This window comes from Hippoglossus hippoglossus, chromosome 19, assembly GCF_009819705.1.
Source record: "Hippoglossus hippoglossus isolate fHipHip1 chromosome 19, fHipHip1.pri, whole genome shotgun sequence".
Lineage (NCBI taxonomy): Eukaryota > Metazoa > Chordata > Actinopteri > Pleuronectiformes > Pleuronectidae > Hippoglossus > Hippoglossus hippoglossus.
In genome coordinates, this window is record NC_047169.1 from 360,421 (window position 1) to 382,976 (window position 22,556).

The 22,556-nt window shown below is 47.2% G+C and overlaps 2 protein-coding genes across 6 annotated transcripts; both read right to left on the bottom strand.

The window, feature by feature from the left end:
* Nucleotides 1-1,223: 1,223 nt before the first annotated feature.
* Nucleotides 1,224-11,292, bottom strand: LOC117752814 (microfibril-associated glycoprotein 4-like). Of its 5 annotated transcripts, XM_034570457.1 has the most exons (8): nt 11,287-11,292; nt 10,225-10,234; nt 5,537-5,637; nt 3,182-3,340; nt 2,581-2,619; nt 2,413-2,509; nt 2,070-2,240; nt 1,224-1,635 (listed from the first exon to the last, which is right to left on the bottom strand). In XM_034570457.1, the coding sequence occupies exons 3-8, from the start codon at nt 5,603-5,605 to the stop codon at nt 1,373-1,375; spliced, it is 798 nt and encodes a 265-aa protein (XP_034426348.1). In that variant the 5' UTR covers nt 5,606-5,637; nt 10,225-10,234; nt 11,287-11,292; the 3' UTR covers nt 1,224-1,372. The 5 variants fall into 5 exon arrangements, with proteins under 5 accessions (XP_034426348.1, XP_034426347.1, XP_034426346.1 ...); XM_034570456.1 differs by lacking the exons at nt 10,225-10,234; nt 11,287-11,292 and adding an exon at nt 7,362-7,485; XM_034570455.1 differs by lacking the exons at nt 10,225-10,234; nt 11,287-11,292 and adding an exon at nt 7,362-7,479 and having other exon boundaries at nt 5,537-5,649.
* LOC117752810 (SUN domain-containing protein 1-like) lies at nt 10,354-17,032 on the bottom strand. The gene is made up of 13 exons (XM_034570449.1): nt 16,748-17,032; nt 15,899-15,951; nt 15,610-15,824; nt 15,257-15,499; nt 14,933-15,013; nt 14,788-14,849; nt 14,562-14,706; nt 14,205-14,492; nt 13,360-13,444; nt 12,891-13,006; nt 12,059-12,226; nt 11,897-11,989; nt 10,354-10,880 (listed from the first exon to the last, which is right to left on the bottom strand). Exons 1-13 carry the CDS (start codon nt 16,780-16,782, stop codon nt 10,764-10,766), a joined length of 1,701 nt encoding a protein of 566 aa, XP_034426340.1. The 5' UTR covers nt 16,783-17,032; the 3' UTR covers nt 10,354-10,763.
* Nucleotides 17,033-22,556: the final 5,524 nt, after the last annotated feature.

Consider the following 22,556-nt stretch of genomic DNA (forward strand, 5'->3'; position numbering starts at 1 on the left):
CCTCACCCGTCTCCCCTCACCTGTCTCCCCTCACCTGTCTCCCCTCACCTGTCTCCCCTCACCCGTCTCACCTCACCCGTCTCCCCTCACCCGTCTCCCCTCACCCGTCTCCCCTCACCTGTCTCCCCTCACCTGTCTCCCCTCACCTGTCTCCCCTCACCCGTCTCACCTCACCCGTCTCCCCTCACCCGTCTCACCTCACCTGTCTCACCTCACCCGTCTCACCTCACCCGTCTCCCCTCACCTGTCTCACCTCACCTGTCTCCCCTCACCTGTCTCACCTCACCCGTCTCACCTCACCCGTCTCCCCTCACCTGTCTCCCCTCACCTGTCTCCCCTCACCTGTCTCACCTCACCCGTCTCACCTCACCCGTCTCCCCTCACCCGTCTCCCCTCACCTGTCTCCCCTCACCTGTCTCCCCTCACCCGTCTCCCCTCACCCGTCTCCCCTCACCTGTCACACATGAGACACATGAGACCCGTGAGACACATGAGACCCGTGAGACACGTGAGACACATGAGACCCGTGAGACACATGAGACACGTGAGACACATGAGACACATGAGACACGTGAGACAGATGAGACACGTGAGACACGTGAGACACATGAGACACGTGAGACACGTGAGACACATGAGACACATGAAGACCCATGAGACACATGAGACACGTGAGACACATGAGACACATGAGACACATGAGACACGTGAGACACGTGAGACACGTGAGACACATGAGACACGTGAGACACATGAGACACATGAGACACGTGAGACACGTGATACAGATGAGACACGTGAGACACGTGAGACACATGAGACACAGGAGACACGTGAGACACATGAGACACGTGAGACACATGAGACACATGAGACACGTGAGACACGTGAGACACATGAAGACCCATGAGACACATGAGACACGTGACACATGAGACACGTGAGACACATGAAGACCCGTGAGACACACGAAGACCCGTGAGACCCGTGAGACACGTGAGACCCGTGAGACACGTGAGACACGTGAGACACATGAAAAGACACATGAGACACATGAGACACATGAGACCCGTGAGACACACGAAGACCCGTGAGACCCGTGAGACACGTGAGACACGTGAGACACATGAAGACACATGAAGACACATGACATATGAAGACACATGAATGAGACATATGAAGACACATGAAACAAATGAAAAGACACATGAGACAAAGTCACATCAGATTTTTTGCGTCTCGTTTATTGAGGACATGCAGCAGGCGATGATTGACATCAGGGTTCAAACGTGTGATTTATTTTGACTTTGACTGATGAAAGCGACAGATGTTGAGACAGATCAACATCTGGTCTGCTGCTGCTCCTCGAAAGTTACTCAGGCTGCACAGGACGGACCTTCATGACGATGGACTTCACAGAGTAGTCATGGGTGTTTTTCCAAGTGAACCATGAAACTCCAACAGCAAAGGGAGTCTTCTCCTGTCCCCAGCGGTAAACCCCATTAGGGTTTGCTTGGTGACAGTTGTTGTACCAGAAACCTCCCAAGAAGGTTGAGGCACAGTTCTCAGGCCACCTGTCCTGGTCTCTGTCAAAGGTGGAGAACTTCATGCCATTGTGTGTCATCATGGAGTCTCCTACAGAGACACAGAGAAGACACAGAGAAGACACAGAGAAGACACACAGAGGACACAGAGAAGACACAGAGAAGACACAGAGAAGACACACAGAGAAGACACAGTGTTATAGACTGAAAATATCTGTAATCAACGAGGGATTTGTCTGAAGGAAACATGTCTCTGTCTGTCTCTATCTGTCTCTGTCTGTCTGTCTCTATCTGTCTCTATCTGTCTCTGTCTGTCTCTATCTGTCTCTATCTGTCTCTGTCTGTCTGTCTCTGTCTGTCTCTGTCTGTCTCGGTTCGATGCCGTCTCTCAGGAGGAGTGTCCATGGAAAAGATTTTAAATAGTTTTCTTTTGACTCAACAAAAGAACAAAAACATTTTTATTTTCCAGAATGAAAGATGATAAATGTTACACACACACACACACACACACACACACACACTTACCTGCTCCTTTATCTGTGAATCCAGACACACTCAAGTTGTATCCGTTACACTCAGAGTCGACGGAGAACATCCTGTAATGCGCGGACGCTTTATTTCCCTCAAAGTCCTCCATGTCCACCTGTAACTCAAACTTCGTGGGTCCTGAGGTAAGATAGTGGAGGTTGTCCAGACCTGTGACCACACACACACACACACACACACACACACACACACACACACACACACACACACACACACACACACACACACACACACACACACACACACACACACACACACACACACAGTTGAAGGGGGTTGTGTATTAACAGTTCTCAGCTGTTCCTGTGGTTCCACTTCTCACCGAGCCAGTGTTCTCCCCTCACAGAACCAAAGCCGACCTTGTACTGAATCCAGGGCCGGTAGAAGTTGACGGTTCCATCCATCCTGGTCTGAATCACCTGAGCAGGTAAACAGTGGAATATGAATCTGACTGATTTGACGCTTATTGAAAGTCAGTAAAAATACTCACTGTCCAGGCTGATTGGTTTGGACTCATCTGACAGTACACCTGCAACACATCAGTACATGTGATCAATTCAAATGTTTCACTCACGTCTTTTTCACTTTCATCACGTTAGGTGACACTGACCAATAGAAGCCCAGAGATTCATCTGATACGAGTGATCATGCAAGAATCGAATCTGCTTCATTTAAACGTTTCCTCCTGAAACAGCAGCTGGATGAGAGTGAGTCTGATGTTTAGTGTGAACATGAGGAAGTTTCCTCCTTCTCTCCCTGAACGTCTGTTCTCTGTAACTCTGCTGAGTGGGTTCCATCTCCTGTGAGAAGAACTGACTGAGAGTCAGCTTCAACTGTCACAACCAGCTGCAGGTGAAGAGTGAAGCTGAACTGAGATCAGTTAGAAACACTCTGAAGTTATTAAAAACCAGAGTTTATCTCCAAGATTCAGCAGGAAACTTTGAAATATGAAGAATTCTGAACAGCATCAATCCCCTCATGTGGCTGCAGGGGGTGCTGTTGATCAGTATCGGTGACATGTTGCTTTAATGATTCTACGTATGAGAGGTGAACATGTTTCTGTCCAATAATAAAAACACAAGTGGACGTACTTCGACTTGGAGGTTCTCTCCTGCAGGCTGGATTGAGTAGGAGCCGCTCTGGTGGTAATCTCCGATTTCATGGATCTGGCTGCAGTCAGTCGGATATTCTGCGACACGGCAGCTGATCAACGCTGGAGCCAAGAGGAGGAGGAGGACGACTTGAAACAGCTGGAACAGAACAGATGTTTTCAATACTTTGACCTCTTGAGTCATGGGGGTGTGGTCACAGTCAACAGAGGTGGAGCTTATCAAGATAAAGATCCACATAGTTTGTCCCCAAAGCCACAGCTCACAAACCTCTCGACAACAACACAACAGAAGATTACATGTTCCCTGAGTGGAGTATGACAACATGCATGAAACACGCTTATAAAACATGTATGAAACACGCTTATAAAACATGCATGAAACACGCTTATAAAACACGTATGACACACGCATAAAACACGTATGACACACGCATAAAACATGCATGAAACACGCTTATAAAACATGTATGAAACACGCATAAAACATGCATGAAACACGCTTATAAAACACGTATGACACACGCATAAAACACGTATGACACACGCATAAAACATGCATGAAACACGCTTATAAAACATGTATGAAACACGCATAAAACATGCATGAAACACGCTTATAAAACATGTATGAAACACGCATAAAACATGCATGAAACACGCTTATAAAACATGTATGAAACACGCATAAAACATGCATGAAACACGCTTATAAAACATGTATGAAACACGCATAAAACATGCATGAAACACGCTTATAAAACATGTATGACACACGCATAAAACATGCATGAAACACGCTTATAAAACACGTATGACACACGCATAAAACATGCATGAAACACGCTTATAAAACACGTATGACACACGCATAAAACATGCATGAAACACGCTTATAAAACACGTATGAAGTACAGAAAAGAACAACTGATGGTCGACCGAGGTTTATGTCCAGACCTGGTCCTGACCTCCCCTAAGTTCTGTTGTTATAAAGTTGAGACATTTACATTAAGTTATTTTCTATTAAGTCGTGTTCAGCGACATCTAGTGGCTCAGATTAAAACTTGTCCATTCAGAGCCATCGTAGAAACATTAGAATTGAGGAGAAATAATCTGTTCACTCACCTTCATCATCAGTGTTGAGGAATTTTTGACATCCCACATAACTGTATATGTCACTATATATTATATATAGTGTATATTCTATCTGTACAGGAGAATAGAGCCTGTCTGGTTCCACAGATCCTCCTTCTCTCTCTGAGCAGAACCCAGGTCAGGTTATAGATAAAGGACCAACAGGACATTGTAGTGTCTTCACTCAGGGACGTTCAGATCTAACTCAGAGGCTCCAGACAGAGACACCGACTCTTTGTGTGTTTCACCAGACGTGAGGACACAATGTGATTCATGAACACACACTTTACACTGAACTGTCCAATAGAATGCAAACACCTCCATGTAACAGAGAGAGGGACCTTCATGGGTGACGCAGGGTGAGGGAGATATACTGGGAGGCTGTGGGAGACATCTTCAGACTTGGTGGAGACAGTTGCTCATGTTACTCTCTAGCCATCAGTGGTGTATAAAGTACTTGAGTAAAAGTACAGATATCTTCCCTGAAAGTGACTCCGGTAAAAGTAAAAGTCACCCGTAAGAAAATGACTTGAGTAAAAGTCTTAAAGTAGCTCATATTAAATGTACTTAAGTATCAAAAGTAAAAGTACAAGTACCAAAATTAAAAATGCAAAGTGCTTTTTATAGTCTATACAGACACAAAAAAAAAAAAATTATTCTCTTCAGGCTTTATTTCTACTAATTATAACAAAAATCTACATATACTGTATAATTTTACAAATTCTGAACCCCAGATGCTGAGGTTCAAATAGTAATGGACTAGTGCATCTGAACTTCTGGGGACAACGAAGAAGCAACACAACAGAATGAACCAGTGCCTCGTGTGTCTGCCTGAGAACACTGATCAACCAGAGTGTAGCTGAAGACGATCAAACTTCACTCTCTAGAGGAAGTTAAACTCTGAACAAGGTTTCTGAAGGTTTCACCTGCGGAGGGATCATCACCGCACCAGCCTGCTCCACCCCGCTCGACCAAGCAGCCCGACCGACCTCCGGACTCTTAGGGCCTCGCGCTGCCCCCCCGAAGGCAAACACGCCGCCGTGTTTGCCGTCGGGGGGGCAGCGCGAGGCCCTAAGAGTCCGGAGGTCGGTAAATAAATACTCAAGTAAAGTACAGATATGTGAAAAATCTACTTAAGTACAGGAACGAAGTATTTGTACTTCGTTACCTCCCACCTCTGGTTAGTGTTTGTATATTGTTTCACCTTCTGGTCTCCTTGATGCATCAGCTGCTGCCTGACTTCTCCTTTCACCAGCTTCCAGGAAACTTCCATGACAAACAGATTTCTGCTGAAACTGGACTTATCTGAAAATAAAACAAAAACACAGTCAACCAATGAGTGAACTCACCCGTCTCACCTCACCCGTCTCACCTCACCTGTCTCCCCTCACCTGTCTCCCCTCACCCGTCTCACCTCACCCGTCTCCCCTCACCCGTCTCACCTCACCCGTCTCACCTCACCTGTCTCCCCTCACCTGTCTCCCCTCACCCGTCTCACCTCACCTGTCTCCCCTCACCCGTCTCACCTCACCCGTCTCCCCTCACCCGTCTCCCCTCACCCGTCTCACCTCACCTGTCTCACCTCACCCGTCTCACCTCACCCGTCTCCCCTCACCTGTCTCACCTCACCTGTCTCCCCTCACCTGTCTCACCTCACCCGTCTCACCTCACCCGTCTCCCCTCACCTGTCTCCCCTCACCCGTCTCCCCTCACCTGTCTCCCCTCACCTGTCTCACCTCACCCGTCTCCCCTCACCCGTCTCACCTCACCTGTCTCCCCTCACCCGTCTCACCTCACCCGTCTCACCTCACCCGTCTCACCTCACCCGTCTCCCCTCACCCGTCTCACCTCACCCGTCTCACCTCACCTGTCTCCCCTCACCCGTCTCACCTCACCCGTCTCACCTCACCTGTCTCCCCTCACCTGTCTCACCTCACCCGTCTCACCTCACCTGTCTCCCCTCACCCGTCTCACCTCACCCGTCTCACCTCACCTGTCTCCCCTCACCCGTCTCCCCTCACCCGTCTCACCTCACCCGTCTCCCCTCACCCGTCTCACCTCACCCGTCTCCCCTCACCCGTCTCCCCTCACCCGTCTCACCTCACCCGTCTCACCTCACCTGTCTCCCCTCACCCGTCTCACCTCACCCGTCTCACCTCACCTGTCTCCCCTCACCCGTCTCACCTCACCCGTCTCACCTCACCTGTCTCACCTCAGCTGTCTCCCCTCACCCGTCTCCCCTCACCCGTCTCACCTCACCCGTCTCACCTCACCTGTCTCCCCTCACCCGTCTCACCTCACCCGTCTCACCTCACCTGTCTCCCCTCACCCGTCTCCCCTCACCCGTCTCCCCTCACCCGTCTCACCTCACCCGTCTCACCTCACCCGTCTCCCCTCACCCGTCTCACCTCACCTGTCTCACCTCACCTGTCTCACCTCACCCGTCTCCCCTCACCCGTCTCACCTCACCCGTCTCACCTCAGCTGTCTCCCCTCACCCGTCTCCCCTCACCCGTCTCCCCTCACCCGTCTCACCTCACCCGTCTCCCCTCACCCGTCTCACCTCACCTGTCTCACCTCACCTGTCTCACCTCACCCGTCTCACCTCACCTGTCTCCCCTCACCCGTCTCACCTCACCTGTCTCACCTCACCCGTCTCACCTCACCTGTCTCCCCTCACCCGTCTCACCTCACCTGTCTCACCTCACCTGTCTCCCCTCACCCGTCTCACCTCACCCGTCTCACCTCACCTGTCTCCCCTCACCCGTCTCCCCTCACCTGTCTCCCCTCACCCGTCTCCCCTCACCCGTCTCACCTCACCTGTCTCACCTCACCCGTCTCCCCTCACCCGTCTCACCTCACCTGTCTCACCTCACCCGTCTCACCTCACCTGTCTCACCTCACCTGTCTCACCTCACCTGTCTCCCCTCACCCGTCTCACCTCACCTGTCTCACCTCACCTGTCTCACCTCACCCGTCTCCCCTCACCCGTCTCCCCTCACCTGTCTCCCCTCACCTGTGTGAACTCACCTGTGAGTCAAACTGAAGAGACGTCTTCACCTTCAGAGGAAACAGATAAACTGCTGTTTCTCCTTCTCGTCTTTTATCTGCACACGACTCTGTGACGTCTCATATGTAAACAAACCACCACATATTATTGTAATGGAGAATTACAATATCCCCCCCCCCCCAGTCTGCTAGGAGCCTGGGTGTGACACTCGACAGTCGACTCTCCCTCACTGCCAACATCACTGCAACAACACGTTCAACAGAACAGAACAAGTGCCTCTTGTGCCTCTGCCTAAGAACTCGAACCACAGTTTAACCTGGCAGAGCGCCGAGAAGACGATCAAACTTGACTCTCTAGAGGAAGTAAAACTCCTAACGTAGTTTCTGAACCACATATTAGTTTATTCTAATGTCGCTCACTAGTTCAGTTGTTCATTTAAAAACTTGAACTCGACTCTCCCTCACTGCCAACATCACTGCCAACAACACGTTCAACAGAATAAACAAGTGCCTCTTGTGTCGGCCTAAGAACACTAACAGACCAGTAGACCTGTAGATTCATGCTGCACAACATCGGGAGAATACGTCCCCTTCTGAGTGAGAAGGCAGGTTCTGGTCCAGGCTCTGGTGCAGGTTCTGGTCCAGGCTCTGGTGCAGGTTCTGGTCCAGGCTCTGGTCCAGACTCTGGTCCAGGCTCTGGTCCAGGCTCTGGTCGTCTCACACCTAGACTACTGCCCCCCCCTCCTGGCAGGTCTACCTGCTGCTGCCACCCGACCTCTGCAGCTCATCCAGAAACCAGCAGCTCCACTGGTCTTTAACCTGAGTTCACTCACACCACTCCGCTCCCTTCACTGGTTACCAGTAGCTGCCCACATCCGTTTCAAAACTCTAGTACTTGGTACCGTGCTGTGAACGGATCGGGTCCAGTCTACATCCAGGACATGGTCAAATGTTACACCCCAGCCCGTCCACTCCGCTCTGCATCGGCCAATCAGCTGCTCCCTCACTGTGAGGGACAGCTGTCACTCAACTACATCAGGACTGTTTCCTGTCCTGGCTCCTAAACGGTGGAACCAGCTCCACATGGACATCAGGACAGAAAGTCCACACATCTTCCTCCAGACTGAAGACACTTCTCTTCAGACTAAAGCTTGAATAAAAGTTTAAACTAACAGTTTAGTAGCACTTAGATGTCACTTCCTTATAGAACTTTGGAGTTTGTCTTTCTTGAAGAAATGGTACTTTCCTGATTCTTGTTGTTCTGGTTTGTTCCCTCGTGGTTGATGCACTTATTGTGAGTCGCTTTGGATAAAAGGGTCAGCTCAATGAAATGTAATGTCAAAAACTCATGGTAACATCATAAATATAAAGTCTTATTCAGAATAAGGTCAATAGTCTATATTATAATAACCATATTGGTGTCCATGGAAATGTCATTATTAAGATTCCTGTTTAAATATTTAAAGAAACGACAAAGAAAGTAATGAAATAAAGAAAAAGTTGATTTTGGACGGATAGCGAAGAAAAACAAATATTATGTTAAACGCTTGAGGAGAACAACGTACGTTGAAATAAAAACATGTTTGTTCAACAAATCGCCCAAACACACTCAACTGAAGGCAGGTCCCTAACGTCACCTCAGCTGATGTTGACTCAGCTCAGCTACGTGTTTTTATACAATATGAACCAATGCTACTGTTAATGGTTAGCTGCATTAGCTGCATTAGCTACATTATCTGCATTAGCTACATTAGCTACATTAGCTGCATTAGCTACATTAGCTACATTAGCTGCATTAGCTACATTAGCTGCATTAGCTACATTATCTGCATTAGCTACATTAGCTACATTAGCTGCATTAGCTACATTAGCTGCATTAGCTGCATTAGCTACATTATCTGCATTAGCTACATTAGCTACATTAGCTGCATTAGCTACATTAGCTGCATTATCTACATTATCTGCATTATCTACATTAGCTACATTAGCTGCATTAGCTGCATTAGCTACATTATCTGCATTAGCTACATTAGCTACATTAGCTGCATTAGCTACATTAGCTACATTAGCTGCATTAGCTACATTAGCTGCATTAGCTACATTATCTGCATTATCTGCATTAGCTGCATTAGCTACATTAGCTACATCATCTCCAAACTCTCACTGAGAGAATATACACTATGCAGATGGACGTGGACCGATAATCGATCAATATCGTTAATAAATGCAGATAAAAAATTACTAATATTCCGAATATGTCAGACTTTGTTTCTGATCCTGGAAAAAACATCAGTAGAAATTTGATTAGAACAGAAAAAAAACTTTCAGAATTAACACGAGATCTGTACAAAGCGTTTTGACTGTTTTCTTACATTTGAGGTTTGTCAAATAAAGTTATTCAGTGATAAATGTATAATCCACTAAACAAATATGATATAGACATTTTTAAATTCCTGTCACAAAACAGTGAAATCTCATTTTTATATCTTAGCAATGGAACAGATTAAAAAAAGACATGATTGTCAAATGTTATTGAAACATAAATGATCAAGATCTAATAAATCATAAGGAAATAAAACTGTTGCACAATACAACCTGAAATATTGATGTCTTCTTGAAAATGGATCAAATAAACTGATAAAATGAAAACTATTCAGCTGAAGACAAAAGTATTGACAGCAGAGTATAATATTCTTTATTGATATTTATCTGCTCTATACCTTTGATCGGAGCAGATTTGAACATGCCTGTCGTGGGTCGGCAGATGTAAACATGTTTTAATGTGTTGCTCTGGACCAGATTATCCAATCATTTATTTCCTAGTAAAAAGACACATTTATTCAAGTTCTCTAAAAACAGGAATCATGTTTCCTCCTGAAGAGACTTTGGTTGTTCTGTGTAAAACAAACGTTATTTTCTACTGACAAATTATTTCTTTGTGTAACTGAAACTTAAAGAAATGTATTTTCCTGAAACTCTGAAAGATCCGAGTGCATTAATCTGCTCAGAGGCCACATGGTTAAATCATTCTTTATTAAAGCGTCAACAGGAGGAACAATTAAAACATGTTCATGGATGTGTTGATACAAAATATGAGCTGATCCTATAAAACTGTCTGTGTGACAAAGTCAAAGATAAAAACCTATAAACAACAAATACAAAACAACGCAGATATAAAAATAACTATGGACAGAAAAGTCAAACTCAAAGTCGTCAGAGTGACGTTACTCCACAGGAAAGCCACGGCGCTCGGATCACGCCTGAAGGGGGCGGGGTTACCGTCACTGTCGAGACTTTGATCAACAAACTCAACTTTAAACTGAAGTGCGTGGAGGCTCAGGCACAGTCAGCAGCCAATCATCACCGAGCAGCACAGCTTCATTTCAAAACCTCAGTTTGACTCTGAATGTGTGAAGGTCGTCCTCAGACGTCACTGGGCGACCCGTGCACTCTGAAACGGTAAATGCACGTGTACTCCTGGTGGCCCCAGTTGGACAAAACCTTCACCTCGATGATCTGGAACATCTGATCGTTCTCCTCCTGTTGAAACAGAAAATAATGATATGAACGCAGTAAAGTCACGGATAAAGTTTGGCTTCATCAGCGTATTGACTCACCCTCATCACAATGATATATTCAACAGTCGCAAAAAGTAAAAGATAAAACAAGAAGTTCAATTTAAAACGTTTTTAGAACAAAATAGACAGTTGTTCATTTAAATACTTGAATCATTGGAAGGAAAACACTCCTTCATATTAAAACTCATGGTAACATCATAGATATAAAGTCTTATTCTGAATAAGGTCAATAGTCTATATTATAATAATCATATTGGTGGCCATGGAAACGTCATTAAGTTTCCTGTTTAAATATTTAGAAAAACAAATATTATGTTAAAGAGTCGTAAACGCTTCAGGAGAACAACGTACGTTCAAAAAAACCAAACATGTTTGTTCAACAAATCGCCCAAACACACTCAACTGAAGGCAGGTCCCTAACGTCACCTCAGCTGATGTTGACTCAGCTCAGCTACGTGTTTTTATACAATATGAACCAATGCTACTGTTAATGGTTAGCTGCATAAAAACACGTAGCTGAGTCAGCATCAGCTGAGGTGACGTTAGCTAATGCAGCTAATGCAGCTAATGCTACAGTTTCACAATCGTTTCAGTTAAAATATGGAGAAAAACTAGGAGACAATATTTCCAGAAATCAAAGCAGAACACGGACATGTGTGATTTCACTCATCAGATTTGATCTTGGTCACAAAAAATGAAGATTGTTTGTTTTGGATGCTATAATAAAAAGAAAGAAAGAAGTGAGGCGTCATGTTGTCATCACACTTGTTAAACTCCTACATAAGAATAAACATCCTCTGATCAGGATAAATGAACATGTTGCTACAGCTGCTTTATTCTTTTTACATAACATTAAATTATTGTCAAAACTTCACTGATGTTGAGAACGCGGATCAACCCGACAACTATTTTTAGACTTTTCTTTCTGAGTTGAAATGCATGTTGGGTAAACAGGAGGCCGCTGCAGCGACAACTCACAGTGGCGGCGTAGGTCTGCAGAGCTTCTCCATCCTCGTCATACGTGTACACGCCCAGCAGCTTCCCTCTGTCCTGACGCTCGTCATCTAGACCCTGAAAACAAAGCCGTTCAGTAAAAAACAGAATCTCCGAGAGGGCGCTGGTGATGGCGTTGACTCTTACGTAGACGCTGAAGTCTCGGGGAGCGCTGTGCAGCGCCCCACTGGGTGCCAGGGCTTTGGGGATGTGCTCCAGGGAGAAGGCCGTGGGGAGGATCCTCATGGAGAGACGGATCACCAGGAAACCTGTGGAGCCTCTGAACGCCCAGCAGTTTCCTGGATGGACGTCCGGCTACAGGAAGACAGCAGGGCGGCGTTTATCAGGTGTGAATAAACCGTTGATGACGCTTGTGTATATTAGTTTTTGCTCATGTGTAACAGGGCTGATGAACAGATGGGGAAGGATGAACAGGGTTGGTGGTAGATGCTAAAGTTGAGACAGCGAGGATAAAAGAGTATGATGACTATGACTATGATGGGGGGGGGGGGGTGACATGTGTGTGACTCGACAAAGTTCAGTTTTTAAACAGAGTTTAGCCCAGGCCACCGTAACAACACAAAAAACACAACATGCCTCCATACTGCTCGTGTGGTGTCATGCAAGTGTCCACAAGCCCCGACTTCCATATCCGACTGGAAACGAGGTCATTTACACCACGTCTTTAGCCTGAATGTCAACAGGAAGTGGCTGAGCTAGTGGACGTAGTCACACAGTGGCGTGTCCGACGGTCCGTGAACGCACCTCGTAGGAAGATATCAGACGTTTAGGTTAAAAACTGTAAATGACATCGTTTCCAGTCAAATGATTGTTGTGGCTTCTGGACACTTGATGACATCTGACCAATCAGAAGACAGAAGGTTCTTGTCTGGGTTTTCTGCTTCACTTTATTTTTTGTATGAAAAGTAGAAACTGATGTGACGACAGCAGTGCGATGTGTGATTGACAGGTGTGTTACCTGGATGACAGTTCGAGGAGACTGAGAGAAATACCAGAGAGGAAGTCCGAACAGACTGAGCAGCGCCGCCTTCGTCTCGTACGTCTCAGAGCAGCGAGTGCTCAGAACACTGCCCCCTGCAGGAATGCCGACGTGTTAGTAACCTCAAATAAATGTGGACGACATCACAGCTCCCGAACCACCTGGTTTTAATGAGTTATTCGACGTGTAAAAACAGTCCGAGACGTCATGATTGATGCGCATGTGCGGACGGGACCTTTATACCACGGCTCCGCTCCATGACCACTACTGCACAGACACACAATCACCACATGATGGCAGCCTTCGCATCAGATATTTTAGCTTAATTTCTGTGCAGTGGAGTTGACTCATCGTATTTATTTATTCTAACTCTAACCTGAGATTTTCTAACAATAAAGAAATAGAGAAAATTACGGGTCCGACACGAACACCGAGTTTATCTCCTGACCTCCAGACTCCAGAGCGTAGTCGGCGAGGCCAGTCTGGTCCTGGGAAAACAGCCGCAGAGCGTTCTTCACGATCACGTGGACATCCTGGAGGAGACGACACAAAGGTTATTTAACTTTCTAGAGCTGTAAACAGGGAAAATACCTCTGAGCAAAGTAAACATAGGATTAACAGACGTGTTTGTCCAGCGTCCACAACATGAAAATGATCGTAACAACGCAAATATGAATCATTCTCATTCCTCAGTTCTGATGATTTAAGAAAACTAACAACCACGAAACAACAGTTTGCAGCAGGTTCGGCGGCGTCATCAAACAGAATCGCTTCTCCGAACACGACCACTTTTAATAACAGTCAACGTGAGTTGAGGTTCTTCCAGGCGTATGAAGGACTCACATATGCTTTGTGTTGGCGCTAGTGACACGTGTAATGGCATCATGATGAGTTTCCTGGCTCATATGCTAACTTGCTACGCTAGCTGTCAATGCTTAAAAAAGAAAACAAGACATAAAATCTGGGTTCTGCAGCCGACTCTGCTTCCTCAGCCTCATTCTGACGTCACAACATGTGTTAGCATATATGGGATTTGATTGGCTGGTTTCAGCTTCTACCTCACGCAGCAGAACCACAAAGCAGTTCTGCTTAATTAGTCAGTGAGCTTGTTTAGAGACCGAGGCTAGCCGTTTCCAGTCTCTATGCTACGCTAAGCAGCTGCTAGCTAAAGAATCTGAACCCGAGACTCTGAATGACGGAGAAGACAATTTAACTTTTCTTTTCAAAGGGTCTTGATCCTGAATAAAGGAAAGATTTTTATTTAAACTACATTTGAAACTGTAACCCCCTCACCTCCGGGGTGACGGTGTCCCCGGCAGTCCCGGTGGTTTGCAGGACGGTCTCTCTGACCTCCTCGTTGCGATGCTGCACCAGCTGCAGTTTGATGTTCTGCAGGATGCTGCGCTCCAGAGACGACAGCGCCACCTGCAGGTCAGCCCTACTGACATACTGCTGCGACAGCCACTGGAGGAGCGACTCTGGGAGAGTGTCGGAGTCTCCTCCGCCCGCCACTGTCACCTGATTCCCATAAACGAGAGCCCGAACCTCCTCGCGCACCTGAGCGGAAACCTGTTCCGAGATCTGACCAGAGGAAGAGATTCAAAAAAGTTAAAGAGGCGAACCTCCCAGCTAAATAACTTCTCTTCTCACCGTCTGCTGGACTCCATCGAGTTGTCGGCAACGGTCCTTGAACCCAGACAGACCGTCCACATCCCGCCTTACGTCCTCCAGAGCCACCTCCAACCTCGCTACCTCCGCCAGCAAGGCGTCATGGGACTGACGGTCCACACCCATACTGAAGGAAGTTAGAAAAGAGAAACTTCTTTACTCAGTGTTTTCATCCACGTCCTCAGCTTTACGTTGCCTAGTTGTTTACCTGATGGCAGCAGGAAGTGTTGACTGTGGAACGGACGCAGCTTCTCGCCTCCACTGATCCTCCTGAAACACAATATCGTCCTGTCACTGCGTCTGATGATCGATTCTTATGATGAACAGTAGAATCTGTGGTCAGACGCTCTCACCTCTGTTTGAGCCGCCAGCAGCTGCAGCTCCAGCTGATCCAGACGAGACGATAGACTCTGCTGCTGCGACAGCTGCTGCATCTGCACACAGGAAGACGACGCATATCCCATCATGCTCAGCGACCTGCTCTGAACCTACAGTTGGGCCTCTGAACTCTCATGTTTTATACTCAGTGAAGCATCACATGAGTCTTCTACTGCCCGACTGATAAAATGTAATTGAGGTTTGATATTTTACAGATTAACCGTAAACTTTATTATAAATAACTATGAATGAAAAGAAAACTAAATGACCACATCCGGGCCGTGCGTCCGCTCTCTGACCTGCTCCCTCTGTCGCTCCTCGTCCAGTCGCCTCCTCAGCTCGGTCAGCTCATGGTCGATCAGGCTGCTGAGCCATAGCTGCAGGTCGTCCTCGCCGCTCCGAGCAGAGACGCGCTGCTGGAGGTCGGCGTACAGCCCGAGAACCTCCCTGTGTCTCTGCTCTGCCTGCTGCCCTGCGGCCTCCACACGCCCCCACAGCACCGTCAGACTCTGCTCCAGGCCGACGAGCCGGTCCGACTCTTCCTGTCAAACAATGAAAACTGGATTTAAAGAAATAGATCTGAAAGGCTCTGAGGTAAATAGTTAAAGACATGAACCTTTCTCCCTCTACCAGCTGAACGTGGCGTCACTACCTCCTCGGCTGGTGGAGGTCGAGGATAGAGCGGCTCCTCATACAGCTGCACCTCCCCTGACCCCTCTGCAGCGTTCTCCGCTGATGGGCTCTGTGAGGACATGAAGCTGTACATGGAGGACAGAGCGGGGACGTCGGAGACCACCTTCGTCCAATCTGTGATGTTTAAAGCTGCGAGGATGGACTGTATGCCGGCGAGGCCAAACCAACATGGGCCTGTAGAGGGAGCCAAAGAAAAGCTCAGTCTGAAACTGCAAACATGACATTTATGATGAGGATGTGAAACTCACCGATGAGGAAGAGCAGCAGAGGAACAAGGAACAGGACAAATCTGGGCGGGGACCTGCAGGAAACAACGTCTGGTTAATTAACGAACGATGACGACTGCGGTCTTGACGTCCCTGAAACTGTCTGAATCGTGATGTTCTCAGGTTCCCAACCTGCGTTTAAACTCGCGGTGCAGACCCAGAAGCTAAATGAGCAGGGTCACGTTCAATCCAACATTTTGCTTCAGTTTCCACGTTGAATGTTAGCCTGGTGATTTAGTGGTGGTGTCCATGGTGATGCGATTCTGTCCAATCAACAGCGACGTGTATATAAACCTCGCCGTATTAATGGATTGTAAAGTTGTGTACAGGTGCTGCAGCTGCTGTTTGGTTTGACATCAACTGAAGATGTTAGGAGACGTGTTTGTATTTTATAATGAAGTTATTTAATGAATAATGGTTAGACAGAGACAAGTGTAACTCACACAAAGTCCTGTTTGATGTGGAGTTAATCAATTAAACAAGTTTTTTTTAATTAAAAATATTTTGCTCAAACCGAGATGATATTTTGATTTTTCATTTAGGCAACTCCAACTGTCTTTATTCATCTGTGGACATAAATTTCATCTGGTTAATAATGCAGCCGCCAGACGTCTCATCAAATCCACCCACAGAGACATTACTCTGATTTCAACTTGAGGTAAATCTTAGAATTGAAATTTAAGAGTTTTTTTTACTTTCAAGGCTTCGTTGTAGCTCAGTACATTTCTGATCTTTTGATACCACACATGTCCAGTTGTGACCTAATTGTTGTTGATGACATGATGTCCCACATAACCACGGTAACAGGACAGTAAAAAAAAGAAAACTTGCCGAGTCAGTAGGACGGCACGATCAGGAGCAGTCATGTGATGCCATCTTCTGCTGAGCCACCGGAGGATGGCACCTCCTGTTTTACCTGCAGACACACACAGGAGAGAGGAGCAGTGAAGTTGTCAGCAGCAGGTTGAACACGGCGGTGGAAGGTTGTCACGTGACTGAAGCTGCTGAGATCAACTACAGACACGAGATGCAGAGAGCAGGTGAGGACACCGGGCCATTATCCTGGTTCTGTAAACACAAATCTGCTGCAGAGCCAAGAACGACCAAACATTTACTCAAGAAGCAGAGACACAAAGACAGACGCACTCTGAGTATGACTTGGTGTTTTATGATTAAATGAATCTAGCGTTAAAAGCAGCAGCTGATGATTTGATTCTTGTTTGTTGAAATGTTTCTGGAGAGTTGTGCACGTGATGACGTGCGCTGACACCTGAGCTGTGAACACGCTGAAGCAGAGACAGTATTAAAGTGCTGAAGCACTTAGATCTTATTTTTATACCAGGAAGAAGAAGAAGAAAGATCCAGACACTTATTCTACCTTTGTTTTGATCAGTAATTGACTCATGAGTTTGAATCAGTGAGAATCCGTGACGACAGTTTTCATATGAAAGGAAACTTATTGATAAATTTCACGATTCAAAATCTTCCTGAAATAAAGAATCTGAAGAAACAGAAGCTCGTCTGTTTTATTTCACAATTTGTACGTTTAGTACGATCAGTGATGGACACTGACGTCATTTACAGAGTCTGAGCAGGAGGGATCGTGGAGTGTATGGAGACACGTGAGACACATGAGACACGTGAGACACATGAGACACGTGAGACACATGAGACACGTAAGACACGTGAGACACTTGAGACACATGAGACACGTGAGACACGTGAGACACATGAGACACGTGAGACCCGTGAGACACATGAGACACATGAGACACGTGAGACACGTGAGACACGTGAGACACTTGAGACACATGAGACACGTGAGACACGTGAGACACATGAGACACGTGAGACCCGTGAGACACATGAGACACATGAGACACGTGAGACACGTGAGACACATGAGACCCGTGAGACACATGAGACACGTGAGACACATGAAGACCCGTGAGACACATGAGACCCGTGAGACACATGAGACACGTGAGACACATGAGACACGTGAGACACATGAGACACGTGAGACACGTGAGACACATGAGACACGTGAGACACATGAGACACGTGAGACCCGTGAGACCCGTGAGACACGTGAGACACATGAGACACGTGAGACACATGAGACACATGAGACACATGAGACACGTGAGACACGTGAGACACATGAGACACGTGAGACCCGTGAGACACGTGAGACACATGAGACACGTGAGACACGTGAGACACATGAGACCCGTGAGACACATGAGACACATGAAGACCCGTGAGACACATGAGACACGTGAGACACATGAGACACGTGAGACACATGAGACACATGAGACACGTGAGACACATGAGACACGTGAGACACATGAGACACATGAGACACGTGAGACACATGAGACACATGAGACACATGAGACACGTGAGACACTTGAGACACATGAGACACATGAGACACGTGAGACACATGAGACACATGAGACCCGTGAGACACATGAGACACGTGAGACACGTGAGACACATGAGACACGTGAGACCCGTGAGACACTTGAGACACGTGAGACACATGAGACACGTGAGACACGTGAGACACATGAGACACGTGAGACACATGAGACCCGTGAGACACATGAGACACATGAGACACGTGAGACACATGAGACACGTGAGACACATGAGACACTTGAGACACGTGAGACACATGAGACACGTGAGACACGTGAGACACTTGAGACACGTGAGACACGTGAGACACATGAGACACGTGAGACACTTGAGACACATGAGACACGTGAGACACTTGAGACACGTGAGACCCGTGAGACACGTGAGACACATGAGACAGGTTAGACACATGAAGACCCGTGAGACACACGAAGACCCGTGAGACACATGAGACACATGAGACACGTGAGACACATGAGACACGTGAGACCCGTGAGACACGTGAGACACATGAGACCCGTGAGACACATGAGACACGTGAGACACGTGAGACAGGTTAGACACATGAAGACCCGTGAGACACACGAAGACCCGTGAGACACATGAGACACATGAGACAAGTGAGACACGTGAGACACATGAGACACATGAGACACATGAAGACCCGTAAGACACATGAGACACATGAGACAAGTGAGACACGTGAGACACATGAGACACGTGAGACACATGAAGACCCGTGAGACACACGAAGACCCGTGAGACACGTGAGACCTGTGAGACACATGAGACACATGAGACACGTGAGACACATGAGACACATGAGACACATGGAGACAGGTGAGACACATGAAGACACGTGAGACACATGAGACACATGAGACACGTGAGACACATGGAGACACATGAGACACATGAAAACACGTGAGACACATGAAGACACGTGAGACACATAAGACACGTGAGACACGTGAGACACATGAGACACATGGAGACACATGAGACACGTGAGACACATGAGACACGTGAGACACGTGAGACACGTGAGAATGAGACACATGAGACACATGAGACACGTGAGACACATGAGACACGTGAGACACGTGAGACACATGAGACACGTGAGACACATGAAGACACATGAGACACATGAGACACATGAAGACACGTGAGACACATGAGACACGTGAGACACGTGAGACACGTGAGAATGAGACACATGAGACACATGAGACACATGAGATACATGAGACACGTGAGACACATGAGACACATGAGACATGTGAGACAGGTGAGACACATGAGACAAGTGAGACACATGAGACAAATGAAGACACGTGAGACACATGAATACACGTGAGACACGTGAGACACCTGAAGACACGTGAGACACATGAAGACACATGAGACATATGAGACACATGAAGACACATGAGACACATGGAGACACATGAAGACACATGAGACACGTGAGACACATGAGACACATGAGACATGTGAGACACGTGAGACACATGAGACACGTGAGACACATGAGACAAATGAAGACACGTGAGACACATGAATACACGTGAGACACGTGAGACACCTGAAGACACGTGAGACACATGAAGACACGTGAGAAACGTGAATGAGACATATGACGACACATAAGACACATGAAGACACATGAAGACACATGGGACACATGAGACACATGGAGACACATGAGACACGTGAGACACATGAGACACGTGAGACACGTGAGACACGTGAGAATGAGACACATGAGACACATGAGACACATGAGATACATGAGACACGTGAGACACATGAGACACATGAGACACATGAGATACATGAGACACATGAGACACATGAGACACATGAGACACGTGAGACACATGAGATACGTGAGACACGTGAGACACATGAAAACATGTGAGACACATGAAGACACGTGAGACACATGAGACACGTGAGACACGTGAGACACGTGAGAATGAGACACATGAGACACATGAGACACATGAGATACATGAGACACGTGAGACACATGAGACACATGAGACATGTGAGACACGTGAGACACATGAGACAAGTGAGACACATGAGACAAATGAAGACACGTGAGACACATGAATACACGTGAGACACGTGAGACACATGAGACACATGAAGACACATGAGACACATGAGACACATGAAGACACATGAGACACGTGAGACACATGAAGACCCGTGAGACACACGAAGACCCGTGAGACACGTGAGACCTGTGAGACACATGAGACACATGAGACACATGAGACACATGAGACACATGAGACACGTGAGACACATGAGACACGTGAGACCCGTGAGACACGTGAGACACATGAGACACGTGAGACACGTGAGACACATGAGGACCCGTGAGACACATGAGACACATGAAGACCCGTGAGACACATGAGACACGTGAGACACATGAGGACACGTGAGACACATGAGACACATGAGACACGTGAGACACATGAGACACGTGAGACACGTGAGGACACATGAGGACACATGAGACACGTGAGACACATGAGACACATGAGACACATGAGACACGTGAGACACTTGAGACACATGAGACACATGAGACACGTGAGACACATGAGACACATGAGACCCGTGAGACACATGAGACACATGAGACACGTGAGACACGTGAGACACATGAGACCCGTGAGACACATGAGACACATGAGACACGTGAGACACATGAGACACGTGAGACACATGAGACACTTGAGACACGTGAGACACATGAGACACGTGAGACACGTGAGACACATGAGGACACGTGAGACACATGAGACCCGTTGAGACACATGAGACACATGAGACACGTGAGACACATGAGACACGTGAGACACATGAGACACTTGAGACACGTGAGACACATGAGACACGTGAGACACGTGAGACACTTGAGACACGTGAGACACGTGAGACACATGAGACACGTGAGACACTTGAGACACATGAGACACGTGAGACACTTGAGACACGTGAGACCCGTGAGACACGTGAGACACATGAGACACGTGAGACACTTGAGACACACGAAGACCCGTGAGACACATGAGACACATGAGACACGTGAGACACATGAGACACGTGAGACCCGTGAGACACGTGAGACACATGAGACCCGTGAGACACATGAGACACGTGAGACACGTGAGACAGGTTAGACACATGAAGACCCGTGAGACACACGAAGACCCGTGAGACACATGAGACACATGAGACAAGTGAGACACGTGAGACACATGAGACACCATGAGACACATGAAGACCCGTAAGACACATGAGACACATGAGACAAGTGAGACACGTGAGACACATGAGACACGTGAGACACATGAAGACCCGTGAGACACACGATAGACCCGTGAGACACGTGAGACCTGTGAGACACATGAGACACATGAGACACGTGAGACACATGAGACACATGAGACACATGGAGACAGGTGAGACACATGAAGACACGTGAGACACATGAGACACATGAGACACGTGAGACACATGGAGACACATGAGACACATGAAAACACGTGAGACACATGAAGACACGTGAGACACATAAGACACGTGAGACACGTGAGACACATGAGACACATGGAGACACATGAGACACGTGAGACACGTGAGACACTTGAGAATGAGACACATGAGACACATGAGACACATGAGATACATGAGGACACGTGAGACACTTGAGACACATGAGGACACGTGAGACACTTGAGGACACGTGAGACCCGTGAGACACGTGAGACACATGAGACAGGTTAGACACATGAAGAACCCGTGAGACACACGAAGACCCGTGAGACACATGAGACACATGAGACACGTGAGACACATGAGACACGTGAGACCCGTGAGACACGTGAGGACACATGAGACACGTGAGACACATGAGACACGTGAGACACGTGAGGACATGTTAGACACATGAAGACCCGTGAGACACACGAAGACCCGTGAGACACATGAGACACATGAGACACGTGAGACACATGAGACACATGAGACACATGAAGACCCGTAAGACACATGAGACACATGAGACAAGTGAGACACGTGAGACACATGAGACACATGGAGACAGGTGAGACACATGAAGACACGTGGACACACGAAGACCCGTGAGACACGTGAGACCTGTGAGACACATGAGACACATGAG

Bases quoted from the DNA above. Each gene is read 5' to 3' on its own strand.
- LOC117752814 (XM_034570457.1), bottom strand. From the start codon at position 5,605: ATGGAAGTTTCCTGGAAGCTGGTGAAAGGAGAAGTCAGGCAGCAGCTG. The intron at 2,620-3,181 runs GTACGTCCACTT...GATGTGTTGCAG, and splicing joins GAGAGAACCTCCAAGTCGAA to GTGTACTGTCAGATGAGTCC. The intron at 2,510-2,580 runs GTGAGTATTTTT...TTACCTGCTCAG, and splicing joins CAAACCAATCAGCCTGGACA to GTGATTCAGACCAGGATGGA.
- LOC117752810 (XM_034570449.1), bottom strand. From the start codon at position 16,782: ATGACTGCTCCTGATCGTGCCGTCCTACTGACTCG. The intron at 13,007-13,359 runs GTCAGGAGATAA...GCATTCCTGCAG, and splicing joins CTACGCTCTGGAGTCTGGAG to GGGGCAGTGTTCTGAGCACT. The intron at 12,227-12,890 runs GTAACACACCTG...GTCTTCCTGTAG, and splicing joins CTCCTCGAACTGTCATCCAG to CCGGACGTCCATCCAGGAAA.